This window comes from Brassica rapa, chromosome A05, assembly GCF_000309985.2.
Source record: "Brassica rapa cultivar Chiifu-401-42 chromosome A05, CAAS_Brap_v3.01, whole genome shotgun sequence".
NCBI lineage: Eukaryota > Viridiplantae > Streptophyta > Magnoliopsida > Brassicales > Brassicaceae > Brassica > Brassica rapa.
Window position 1 is genome coordinate 11,139,719 of NC_024799.2, and position 13,969 is coordinate 11,153,687.

Sequence of the window (13,969 nt, forward strand, 5' to 3'; positions counted from 1 at the left end):
ATATATATATATATATATATATTTAAGTATATTGAAATTCGGTTTTATTATCATATAATCTAACGAATATTACAAATAACATTTTATGGAAACTAATCTTGAAATTATTGAAATACTAATAATGTTTTATTTATTACTTTTAATATTTATAACCTATAAAATAAAATGAACGAAATTTTATATAAGATAATTATAATAGTTTTATCCTCTACTTGATGAACTGTGTTCGAATATAATTATATAATAACTATTCTAAATATTACAAAATCCAAAAATGTTTACTAATATTATTTTTTTAATTATTTATCATTGTTTAAAGAATAAATTTATCATAATTTTAAAATAATTTATAAAATGCTTACAAAATGCAAGGCAAAGTTGCACTTTCAAGAGTTAAGTCGAGATCTGGATTAAAAATCCTAATAACTGGTAAAGAAGGGAAGCCGAAGACAAAAACATTAAATGTTGTCTACAAACAAAATTTTCAGAATATTCCGTAGTCACGATACGTAATTTTAATCTACTTTTTTTTCAAATACAAATTTTAAAATATATAAACTGTTACAATTATTTATTTTTTGTATTTGCCAGATGGGTTGTGATGAGTTAGGAGACCGATGACGGTATGTCAATTTAATATTATTTCATGTTCAATAAAATTTAGAAATTTATAAATCTATCAAATAATGTTAACCCTTCAAATTGCTTACAAAATTTATTTAAATTTTTGCACGTTTCTAATTGAATTTGCTTTCTTTATCGAGAAATGTACTTCATAATTTATATTATTTATGGATAATATTTTGATTTTTTTATATTTTCTTTTAATATGTCTACATAAATGTTTGTTTATTATTTATGAAAAAATAATATTATTCACTTAAATAAAGAATTACAACACATATACAATCCTCCTATACATTAAAAGAGAAGTCACTTTAGTGATTTCTGCTGACATGACATTAATATAGAGCTTCTCAGAAAAATTGTTATAATTCTATTAGTCGATTTTTTTGAATTTTATTTTTCATTTATTTTAATCAATCGCTTATGTAGACAAGCCCAAAACTATTGTCGATTTTGTTAGGCCCATATATAGATAGGGGATAATAATTATCGATTTTGTTTAGTATTGGGCAAGATTTAGAACTAAGACAAATATTAAAAACTTTCTTTGCATAGCACGGGAGTTATCACTAGTTATTAATATAAATTATGTACACAAATTATAAATTAATTTAATATTTAAAATAAATATCAATCAATTATTATAATGTATTTATTTTATAAATATTTACATTTATGCATCAGCACGGAAAAATCACCTAGTAAAAAATATAGTAGTTTTAACCCAAATTATTGATTTTTTTCAATCTCATTATATACTTTCATTAGATATACATTATCATAGATAGCACGCAGTAGAGCTAATTGTGAAAAGATAAATAAAAAATACTGACTAAAAAGTGAAATAAAAGATTATATCACTGAATGAACGGACATCCTTTGTTGTGTTAAATATTGATGGCCAAAAGAAACAGATATCCATATTGAATTTACTAAATTACCCTTGACGTTCTTTCATTCAGTTCTTCTCCACTATTACTCTTCACGCACGTCATCAATCATCCCTCGGGATACCCGGACCCAAACCCAAATGTATACCCGGATACCAATTCGACCCGGTTTCGTAACTAATCCCGACATCCGCACCCAACAGCGAAGTGAATCTCGGATCTCCAACCGGTAACCCGTATAACATCCGGGTCGGATCCATTTCCTGACCCGTCATTCTCCTCTCTTCTTCCACTAGTTTCGGTCGGGACTCCTCCTCAGAGTTAGGTTTCTGGTCGGGAACAGCGACGGTTTTGTCCTTCAGATTGCTGCTCGACGGAGAAGAAGAAGAGGACCGTTTAGTGTTCTTACGAGATCCGCCGCCGACGGGGATGTTACGGAGGGAACCGCCTTTGGTCCAGTAACGACGACAGTTTTTGCAATAATGACGTGGCTGAGACAGGTTGTAGTTGTTGTAGTAACAGAATTTGGTGTTGGGTGAGTCGCAGCGAGGACACTTTAGCTGCTGTTGCTCCGGTAACTCCGGCTGCTGCTGCTGCTTAGCCGCCATCATTAGCATCGATTGGTGGTGGTAATATGCTGCAGCTGACGTCAGGTCCTGCATCTTTTTTTGTTTGGTTCCTTTGGTTCAAAATGACGTCTTTCTTGAAAAATAGAAAAAAGTGAATGAAATCTTATGTCTTCAGAGGTTTTTTAAAGAGAAAGATGGAATATTTTTTGATGGTAGCAAATTGCAGGTTATGAATAAGAGAGATAAAGAGTGGAGATATTTGGTGGGTTTTTTTTTTTTTTTTTTTTTTTTTTTTTAACTCAACATCAACTTTTCAATTCACCAACAAGGATACAACTGATTATGACCTCAACAGACTTAAACCAAATACTTTGAAGCTATCTAGTATTGCCCTAAGTCACTTGATTGGACCTAACGCTACTTGATCAAGCAATCAAAGTATTTTTTCGACCACACTGAGATTGACTTCACTCCAAGACTCGAAGTGAATCAACTCTTTGACCCCTAAAATTAGACCTCTAGACACGACAGTACTTACTAACACAGTGGCAACAAACCTAAATCGGCAAACAATACAACTCAAGCTAATGGGCCCTAATGATAAGCGTGACGTTCTTGGCCCAACAGCAAACTCCGCCGAAGGCGCACACCGAGAAGGACTCACTACCACCGGCTTTCACTACTCTGTTCCTCAGCCACAAAACGAACACGAAGTCCGACTGAAAGTGCGGGTTCGGAAATGGACACGAACCGGTTTAACAGATTCAGAAGTGTGGAGCTCGAACCGCCGGGATGAGACCGAAGTCACTTTCCGGACGCTGGGATGTCGACCTCCGCCACACACCGCTGCTAGGTTGACTTCTCCAGTTGACCACTCCATCGTCGTCGCCCTTGATGCATGTTGTCACCGAGAACCAGTAGACAAACCTCTGTACACAAATCGTCGGTCCTCTCCTCTGTTTTGCTCACCGCTCCGTGGGACCAGAGAACTAAGGTGGAGGAGGCGTCTTGCCAAGCCCACGCGCCAAGACCGAGATGGATTCGCCGTAGATCTGAAATTGGAAAACTAGATCTGGCAAACCCAAACCCTAAAAGCCGACTCCCTCCCCTTCTACCGTTCGACAAGCCTCGCCGCTACTCCAAGGATAGCCTGAGCCTTACGGCGTCGCCCACCCAAAGTGGATCTCCGACTTGACCCGACAAAACCAGAGTCGCAAGCATATCGGCAAGGGAAGAGGCTTCGAGGGAGAGAGCAAAAGGAAAAAGAGAGATAAGGGGAAGAGGAGAACCTCCGGCGCCGGAGAAGCCGGACCGGAGTTAGGGATTCTTTACGATTTAAGAGAGAGGCGAGAGCTTTTGGGTTCTAGAGAGAAGTTTTTTTTTTTTTTTTTGGTGGGTTTATAGAGTACTGTGCGTGTGTGACAGAGAGAGAGAGAATTATTTGAATGGAATCACAGAATTTCAACACTTATTTTTTGTCGTTTACTAGATTATATTCAAATCAAAGTACCAACTTCACAAACTGAAATTAAAGAGTTTGTGATGATTTTTTTAATTGACATTGGGTTTGTGCTGATCAAAAATTTCTTATTGTCTTAAGCTATTTTTCCTATTCTGCAAGTACGCGAATAGCTTTATATTTCTAACTTTGAAATCATGGTTTTGTTAATTTTGACAGATATTAATATTATTAGAAGACAATCAAATTTGTTTTACTTTTTTTTTTCTATAGTGAGCTAATTATAACTAAAATTACAATAAAAATATATTGCGAATGTAATCAAAATCACACATTGAAAATTTAGACAAATAATTTATAATATATAATAAGATATCCAAAACCAAATTATGATTAGTACACGATCTTTTAAGAAAGAATTCAAAACCAAATTCGGCTTTACCTCTTAAGTTTAAAATGAAAAATATCATACTAACCATTCGCGAAATAGTTGAATATAAACTTTAAAAAATCTAATAATTGGTATTAAAAGTTAAGATGACGACAATATATAAAAAGACCAAGGATGACAATCAAATCATCAGTGAGAAGAAGAGATATGTGGTAAAAACAACAAAAATTTTAAATTTTGGGAGGAACATTCTCAAGGTAACCTTACGATTGAGGTACAAGAGACTTGCGTAGAAATTATTTCTCTAATGTGATACAAAGATTAATTAGATAATTCTTAATGTTGTTGTAAGGATTAGGTTATGTCCTAATGGTGATATTAAGGTTAAGTGAATAAATTATAATAATGTAACAAGAGTTAGGTGAAGAATCTTGTTGATAACTACGGAGATATAAGATGTGTGCTAAATTTCGTTGAAGGTTGGAGGCTAATGATTTGTGTGGTGGCTTGAAGAAAGTTTGATGTGGATACAATTAAAGTTTCACACTGGAAATTTAAACAAGTAATGTAGTATTTGGCTTTAAATTTGTTGTTCATGCAATCAAAATCTCACACTGAAATTTTAGAAAATAATATCTTCTATAATAGGATATCCAATTCTGAAAAAAAAACCAAAACTAAATTTATGTGAAATCATTAGCCTCCAACTTTCAACGAAAAATAATGCTTTCTATAAAACGTTTGGCAAAAAGTTGGACATAAACTTGAAAAAAACCAACAAAAAGACATTGTTTCTGAAATTTCATTAACCTGTAATGAACTTCAAACAAAATGCACTACTTTTTTAAAATGAAAATCAATATAGGGTGAGACATTAAATTATGTATGTTCAATGCTAAATCATTTAAATTTAAAATTTGCGCACAAAATTAAACTTTTTTTTTTGACTTTTGAGTTTAAGCGTAGTGGTTAAATATCAATGATTTATTTTATTTTGACAAAAACAATTAAAAAGTAGGAATTAGTCAACTTTCTTAGAATTTTCCTCCAATGCCTTTCATTGACATCATTTCACGCGTTGAAACTTTGTCATAGACTTGTTGACTTAACTTTGTCATAAATAAAAATCTTTTTGCTATAAAATCATCATCTTAGGTCAAGCAACTTATTAACACAATGTCAGTGCGTAACAAACTTTTTTTCATTTATGCTCGCATCGCATGAGTGTGGTCAAGTGGTAGATGAGACCTGAAAATGTGCTACAACACTGCTTCCGAAGTTCGAGTATCCCTTGAAACAAAGTCACATTTATGTGGGAATTCTGAGCTTGGGACATTTAGCCTAAGCAGTTTACCTGGTAGTTTAGTAACAGGTGTTCAGTTATCTTTTAACATTAGTCGAAAAACACTCAAAATTCAGATCAAACAATAGTGTGATAGCCAATCCTAAGTTTATTTTTTTCGGGACAGACCGGATCAACCAATAAAGCATATTAAAAAAAAATATTTATACATTTTTAACAAAAATAAAAATCTATACTCGTTTTGTCCAATATATTTAATTTATAATACTTAATCATTTGGAATAATTTAATTTATCTCAACGTGAAAATGGACTGGATAACCAAATTATATGTTCAGTTTTAAAATTTAATGAAAATGATATCTAAAATGCTTGTTTTGAAATCGTTATTTGAATTTAGCGTCCAGTTTTAATTAGAATATTGTAAATAATACCTTTTTAATATCCAAATTGTCCATTTTCAAATACTTGCATGAACCATTCCTATTATGGAAGGGTTGCATGCTTTGTTTTTTTTTTATATATTAAAAAAGTCAAAACAAATAAATAAGAAAATAATATAGGTAAATGAAATGTATTATTTTAATAAGTCAACAAAGGAGAAACAAGTCTAAGAAAAAGAATCAATAAAACAATGATTACACAAGACAGAAAAGATTGTAAAATAATCTAATCTTATATCCAATCCAAAAGTCATATGACATTAGCTTTTACTAAAATCACGATTTCTTTCAATCGGATTTTCACCTCTTTCGTTCTTGGCCTGTAAAGTAGTTTCCAGGAGCACAAGTCCAGCATGATGATTAAAGAGCTTATATGATCACTGATGATGATGATGTATATAGCAATTCCCATTAATCACCAGAAGGTAGAAAAGAAAAACAGAGTCTAGAGCAGAGAAAATACGCCTTTTTTTTTGGCTGAGTAATGTGGTTAAGCATAGTACATGTACAAGCTATTTCCAGCGGCACAAGCAATAGAGTTCTCATTTGGATGCCAAGCAAGATGCAGCAACTTTGTTTTGTAATCAAGAGCATTGCTACTCCCATCGACTCCTCCTGCACTCTCTGATCCTGCTTTCACCGTTTCAGCGTATTTACTAATTTGATCTTAAAAGGTATATATAAGCTTAAATGAGAAAGAGAGAGAGAGAGAGACTGACCTCTACCTACAACACGCGCTATACTGCCTAGTCTGGATGACCTCGAGGGAACTGGGACATGCCTCCTATGATAAAACCACAAAAAAAGGTAAGGAAGATAAGATCGAGTACACTAACTCTTAATAGCTTTATCAAGTTTACCTCATAGGATTCCTGCTTGCTTCTAAAGTTGCAGACTCAGTACTTCCCGGGGAAACACCAAACACACGGAACATATTGCTGGACAGAGCACGTGAGCGGAAGGAATGAGTATACATGATAATGCTAATAACAAAGAAACATGCTCTGCTTTCGGGGGCATACCTGTAAGAACCTGTAGCTGCTCGCAATCCATTGCCACTTATACAACACTCGAACTTGTCAAAGATAGAATCATTTTCATATAAATCACAGAGCTGTAAATGGGCAAAGGGAAATGGAGTATCAATCAGCTATGCACCAGCTCGTAAAAAGCAGCTATCTCTCAAAAGCATAGGGAACTTACCTTCGGTTTCAGATACTCATGAACCTGGAAAGTTGACACCGGACCTGAATCCATGTTGATGTCCCATAACTGACAAGGAAAAACATAACTACAAGTTCAGTTTATCTTACGAGAAGAATTAGAAACCAGCCACTGATAGCTTTAAGGGCATAGTCATATCTAATGCCAATGAAAGTGTGTACGGACCTTGAGTGTCATGTAGTCACGGCTAAGGAGATATCTTCCTTCTTTCGCAAATTTGATGTCTGACACTGAAGCAATTATCTCAGTGAAGAACGACTTAGGACCTGCTGCCTCTGGTTCCTCAAACCTGCAGAAACAAGCAATGTTAGCCTTTGCTGCTAGACACTTATCTCTTGTCTTGGTATGTATGTTTCTTTTCCAAAGAAAGGTGCGAGAAATAATTAGCAAACTTTGATGAAGTAGACAAGTTATTAGATTCTACAAGTTAGATTGTCCTTTCAAGTTATATTATATATTGGATGATTGCAAGTCTCAAGACTTACAATTTGGAATGTGAGTCACATAAAGCTGATTGGCGCAGATCAATCAGGCGAATTGAGCCTTTGGAACTGCTATAAGCTAACATATTGCAATGTGTAGGATGAAACTCTGCTGATGTGATAACCTCTGCAAGAACCAAATGCGGTATTAGCATCCCTATTGCTTTATTGGACTGAAAGAGAAGTAAACCAGAGCTTACCAGATAGATCTTCCATTTTCTCAGGCTTAACATCAACAATATTGAAACTTTGATTGCTAATCTCCAGATTCCAAAGATTTATTCGCAAATCATCAGCCGAAATAAATGTTTCTCCGTCACTGATTTAAATAGAAAGAAAAAAAACTGTTAGGAGCGCCAAACATTGACAATGAAAGTATGGATCTCATACTAATAAATCAAGTAGAATTCAAAATGGGGTGAAGATGAATAAACTACCTATTATTTGAGATGGAATTGATGTGATAGTCATGAGCATGAGAATAGACTCTTCGACATCTAGCCACAGGGCTCGACTCATGGCTAGTTACCTGTATATGCCAAAATTGAACTATTGCATGACTTGAGAATCAATTCCAAAACAGAAGAGCACGGGAGATTAGAGCTAAGAAGCACAAGTCTAGCATCAATGAAGTGTAAATTCGAGCAAATTTCATCACTCAATTCGACTCTCAGATGCAATGAATGTTCAAAATATACAGAATGAATTTATTTACCAGTGGGAACCGCAGCGATGAGATGGCTTCAGGTACTCCTCCGTTCCCAAGGCACGCGGTTGGATTGCCAGAGCTTGCGACCGCTCCAGTTTTTGAAGGATCTGAATTTACTTCACAAACTTTCTTGATCTTCTTGTCTTGAACCTGTTAAACACTCACATGAGTAAAGAAAAAGAAAAGATTTCACCTCTACATACACATCTCAACTGTTTATAGATACAAAAAAATAAACACACAACGAAAAATTCTTTACAACATTCACGACTTAGCACCCATTTAGATACAGTAAGCAACCCAACAAACAATGTCAATGACCATTAAGGTATCGAGAAGTAAATGATATTCTCACCTTCCAATACTTGATGGTTTTATCGTTTGTCGACAGGAGAAAAAGAGTGCCATTGGCTGTTTGACACCATCTAATTTTGTTTATCTTCTCCTCTATCTCCAAACTCTTGAGATAATCAAACTGGTAGACCAGGATCACATATCAAAAGACAGCAAATAAAAGGTATAGCACACAACGTATTAGGAGAAGAGAGTAATGAAATGATAATACCTCAGGGTCATGACTCTGAAACTCTGTTTTATAACGAAACTCAGGATGCCTCAGTGGGTGATCAGTGTCTTCAAGATCCCTTCTAGCTCCTCCACTGCTCTGTAGTTGATAATAGCATGCAACAACATATATATCATATTCCCATTTTCAGAAAAAAAAAGTGGGGACGTTACGTTTATGACATGGCTCCTCTCGAAAAGAACAACACGTCCTCCACGGTCCCCGGTAGCAAGATGGTCGCCGGAATGATCAAACTCGATTGCTGAAATCACATCAACTGCGGAGGAACACACAAGCTTCCAAGTTTCAACTAACATAACATAACATAACATAAAGAAAACAATACAATGTAATCTAGTCACAAGCATACATCATAAGCTATTAAGAAGCATAACAGTCACAAAACATTGATTAAAAATGTAAGAAGACTCAAAGATGCCTTAATTTCAGCTGGAGAGATTAGATCGATGAGTTAAACCTTCTTGAACTTCTTCACCAGCGCTGCGTTCACCGAAGACCTGAGAGAATCTCCATTCCAGAGGCAGAGATGGATCTACCGAAGCTGCGACGATCTCCCCATCGTCACCGTTCATCCCCTCTCTCCGACGATCAGGGGCGGCTAGAAATCAATTACGATTGAGTTCGCCGGTTGTTTTTTTTTCTGACGGCAAATCGAGGAAAGGAAGAGGAGGGGAGAGAGTCTGAGATGATTCCCAGATTTCGACAAACAAATAAGATCACAACACAACACAACACAACACTCTCCCTTCTCTCTCTCTCTCTCTCTCTCTCTCTCTCTCTCTCTACTTAATTAAGAAAAATGTATTTATTTTTCTTTTATTTTATTTAGTTAAATCATCTTTTTGGTTTTATTAGCTTTTTTATGGTAGGAGCTTACCGTATTTTTTCTTCTAAAGTTAAGGCAGAGAAATCACATTGTTACCGTATTTTACCTTCTCTGTAAATGGCTATGTGACGATTATTATAAGAAGAAAGAAAATATATCTATATTTTATTATTTTGCCCCCAATTCTCTTATAACGTGTTGAGAATTAGTCGATATGTAGATTTTTTTTCCCTTTTTAAAGTCATTTTCAAAGTTTCTTTGCGATAAAGATCTCTTGTTAGTCAGATAATACATTTGTTTTTTATCCATTTATATCAGTAAAAACTACAATATTTGAATATTTTCACATGAATTGACAGTGTTTTTCTCCCCACAAATGTTGATGTGTATATAAAGACACTAATTGCAATGTGAGATTTATCTCTTGTCTGGACACTATATATTATAGTACGTTTTTTGTTTTGTTGTTGTTTTCAACATAAATTATTACTTTTGTTTAAAGTCTATTTGATAAATACAATTAATTTTGTATATTTGTGAGAATTTCCATATTATTTCATCACTAAAAATTATACTATTGATTAGCTTAGATGTAAATTGACTTTTTGGATAATTCCTCAAAAAAAAAAAAATACAAGTTGAATTTTCGATTGGTCAGCACACTTCTTATTTTTCTTTTACCCCACTTTGATCATCCATATCACAGACTGTGACTAGCCTCGGTGAATGTAGGGATCATTCGTCATAGGAGAAAAAAGAAAGCTTATGTGAAGAAAAAGATTTAGTGCACGAAGAAAAAAATGCGAAGAAAAAGAATGATGTTTCAATGAATTTCGTTATGAGTGCTTTACAATGTCGAGTGTTTGGATTGGTAGAAATTTTCTTTAATGAATCAATTCGAAGTTAGCAGATACACAATTTTTGCAAATTTTGAATCTTTATCTATTTCGTTTACAATTTATGTTTAATCTAAATTGTTGGTGCGAAAACATCTTTGTAGTATATTTCTTGTTATGGAGTTATACACCAAAAACAGTTCTAAAGCTTGTGGATTTATACCATGATATACTAATTCTGCTTGGATTTGTCTAGTATATAAAGATACACGATTACATGGTCACATGACACAACACAAAAATTTTCCACTCTTTTATGCTCTGTCTTTGACATTTTTATGCATTACTACCGAAAATAAGCACATATCTTTCGCACTTTTGCCCATTCACTGTTAACACTTAACACTATAGATGTCGGCTTCAAGATAACATGAAATGTAAAGACTGTGAGAGAGATAATAAAGGTGAACAAAATTGTCAATATCTAGTAATAATTTTGAACTATGATGCTATGAAAGCTTATGTGAAGAAAAAGATTTAGTGCACAAAGAAAAAAAATGCAAAGAAAAAGAATGATGTTTCAATGAATCTCGTTAGGAGTGATTTACTATGTCGAGTGTATGGATTGGTAGAAATTTTCTTTGGTGAATCAATTCGAAGTTAGCAGATACATAATTCTTGCAAATTTTGAATATTTATCTATTTTGTTTACATTTATGTTTAATCTAACTTGTTAGTGCGAAAACATCTTTGTAGTGTATTTCTTGTTATGGAGTTATACACCGAAAACGGTTCTAAAGCTTGTGGATTTATACAATGATACACTAATTCTGCTTGGATTTGTCTAGTATATAAGGATACACGATTACATGGTCACATGCCACAACACAAAAATCTTCCACTCTCTTATGCTCTGTCTTTGACACTCTTATGCATTACTACCGAAAATAAGCACATATCTTTTGTACTCTTGTCCATTCACTGTTAATACTTAACACTATAGATGCCGGCTTCAAGATAACATGAAAAGTAAAGACTGTGAGAGAGATAATAAAGGTGAACAAAATTGTCAATATCTAGTAATAATTTTGAACTATGATGCTTTGGCCTTATTTGATTGGTGATTCCTTCACTTTCACGCTTCCTCGACGCCCTCTGTTCTTTAGAGCCTGTTCTCGACGTCCTCTGTTCTCGATCCAAAGGAAATCAACTAGCGTATCTTTGTACGGTAGAAATCAATTCAATGGCATCAAGCAAGGGCAAAGGTATCCTTCTCGAGGAAGATGATGATGAGCCGATACAATTGCCGGATCAAGCCGATGAACATCTCATAAGAGAATACAACTTGTCTCTTATTAACAAGATCTTAAATTTAAAAAAAAATGTGGAGAGACTCATTGTAGCTATGCTGGAACAATGGGGTATATCAGAAAAGATTACCGCTTACGATTTGGGCAATGTACGTTTTCTATTCAATTTTGATAATGAGGAATATCTTAATTTTGTTCTCAACCAAGGCCCTTTCCATCACAACTTCTGTATGTTCGTGTTGGTACGCTGGGAGCCGGTGATAGACGAACACTATCCGTCAATAGTGATGTTTTGGATTCACCTCCAAGGGATCCCACTTCATCTCTGCACTCATCAAATCTAGAATCTATTGGTAATCGACTTGGGAAAGTGGGCAAGATTGATACTTCAAAGGGAAAGATCAATGTTTAGATGGACTCTTCTAAGCCCTTCAAGTTCTCAAGGAAACTTCAAACAAGAAATAAGGAGGATATTACCATTAAGCTCCACTATGAAAAGTTTTTTAAGCATTGCACCACATGTGGTCTTATGTCACATGAGGCTCAAGATTGCTTGACGACATAGAGTAATGTGATAAGCCAAATGACAACTTGAGAAACAATGTTTGATCGAGTTCCTTCAAATGCTAGTAGAGGCGAACAGACAGATGCTGGCTAAAGAATAACCACTGGAAACGCACGAGTGATAGATGAGACCACTTATAGGTCTTACAAAGAAGGAACGAGCTCTTATTCTCGAGTGAAACAGTCTTCTCATTCAAGCCGCGTTAATCGAGCTACCAATCCTAGAAACTCTCGATACAATCCGTACTCATATGTTCGCAAGCAGGATACTGCAAGAAGATATCAAAACGCTAGTAAAGAGCGAGTATGGAAGGAGAAACAGCTCAGGCCCTTGAAGATAAATCATCAAACTAGGGATACATCATCAGGTTCAACTGGTGAGGGCACTAAGCCTCGGTCAGGGATAACTGGTTCCATTGAACCAAAATCAAGAACAGCTACTGAGCAGCCTCTTATTGATATAAATGTAACCTTCAGGTCAAACTCATCCACACGAACTCTTGTCTCATATGTAGAAGCCACAACAGAGGACCTAATCCCTCCATACAATGCTTTAAATGCTGCCATGAATGAGTGTGATAACGATAATGAGGAAGGAGACGCAGCTGATGCTGACATGGAAGAGCCTATTGGCAATGAGCTAATGATAATGGAGGAGATGACTTGATGGGAGAAGATCTTGTAACTTTTAAATCCCTGGACATGGAAGCTAACATTCAGAATATACTAGGGAGCTTAATCCTTATGATTGAAGCAAACCAAAAAACGCAGACAAGGATGAGGCTGATGAGAATGCGGCTGAGAAAACAGTAACAAGAAGTATCACATGCTCTTTGTTCCCAACATTGCAATTGGGAAACCAGCGTCGAGCTTCACCGTGAATTAATGCTAAAACAACACAAGTGGGAATGTTGCTCATGGTAGAAGGGGCTTAAAGTCATCAGGTTCGAGGAAAGCTACAACAAGTATTGGTAACCAACATAAAGGTATGGTGGATGTCAAATATCTGCCCCACCTTCATCAATGAAGACACTCAGTTGGAACTGTCAAGGGATAAGAAAAGACCTCACAGTTCGACACTTTACGGAGATGTGTCAGAAGCATCGCCCAAGACTCTTATTCTTTACTGAGACGAAGGATAGGAAGCTACTGTTGCAAAACATTCAGTCTGGCTTAAATTTTAATAAATTGCTTACCGTTGAGCCACTTGGCCTGGTTTACCTTTGTTTCTTATAGATTATTTTCAAGTTGTTGTTTTATTTTCGAATAATGTAAAAGCAGTCATTAATGAAATAAATGTCTATAAGATATTTATTTATGGGGACTGTTTTAGAAATAAGAGATCAAGTTTGGGAACGTCTTACGCGTTCTGCCACAACTAGAGATGGTCTTTGGTTTATGAAAGGTGATTTTAATGAAATAACAGGATACCATGAGAAAGAAGGAGGAAAACGCAGATCTGACACATCATTTCTTTTGTTCAATAAGATGATTTCAGATTTTGGTATGCTTGAGTTTTCATGCATTGGGAACCAATTGTCATGGGTCAGAAAACGCCCCAATGGATATGTATGATGTTGTTTTGATCGTGCTCTTAGAAACGAAGATTGGCATGAAAAATTCTCACATTCAAAAGGGCAATACTACATATGTGGGAATCCGACCACCGTCCGATACTAGCAGATATCTGATCCAAACCAATAAGGAAAAGGAAAACATTCAAATTTGATAAGCAATGTCTGGATAATGAA

At 35.2% G+C, this 13,969-nt stretch overlaps 2 protein-coding genes across 3 annotated transcripts; both read right to left on the bottom strand.

Moving 5' to 3' along the window:
* Positions 1-1,370: 1,370 nt before the first annotated feature.
* On the bottom strand, positions 1,371-4,970 carry LOC103868554 (dof zinc finger protein DOF1.7). Its single transcript, XM_033291005.1, has one exon. The coding sequence runs from the start codon at positions 2,177-2,179 to the stop codon at positions 1,622-1,624; it is 558 nt and encodes a 185-aa protein (XP_033146896.1). The 5' UTR covers positions 2,180-4,970; the 3' UTR covers positions 1,371-1,621.
* Positions 4,971-5,781: 811 nt separating this feature from the next.
* PP2AB (serine/threonine protein phosphatase 2A 55 kDa regulatory subunit B alpha isoform) lies at positions 5,782-9,566 on the bottom strand. Of its 2 annotated transcripts, XM_018659386.2 has the most exons (15): positions 9,337-9,566; positions 9,140-9,306; positions 8,835-8,938; positions 8,662-8,760; positions 8,452-8,571; positions 8,103-8,246; positions 7,825-7,916; positions 7,588-7,706; positions 7,391-7,514; positions 7,071-7,194; positions 6,885-6,953; positions 6,704-6,795; positions 6,542-6,619; positions 6,401-6,465; positions 5,782-6,311 (listed from the first exon to the last, which is right to left on the bottom strand). In XM_018659386.2, the coding sequence occupies exons 2-15, from the start codon at positions 9,252-9,254 to the stop codon at positions 6,172-6,174; spliced, it is 1,485 nt and encodes a 494-aa protein (XP_018514902.1). In that variant the 5' UTR covers positions 9,255-9,306; positions 9,337-9,566; the 3' UTR covers positions 5,782-6,171. The 2 variants fall into 2 exon arrangements, with proteins under 2 accessions (XP_018514902.1, XP_033146871.1); XM_033290980.1 differs by having other exon boundaries at positions 9,140-9,434.
* Between the last annotated feature and the right edge of the window lie 4,403 nt (positions 9,567-13,969).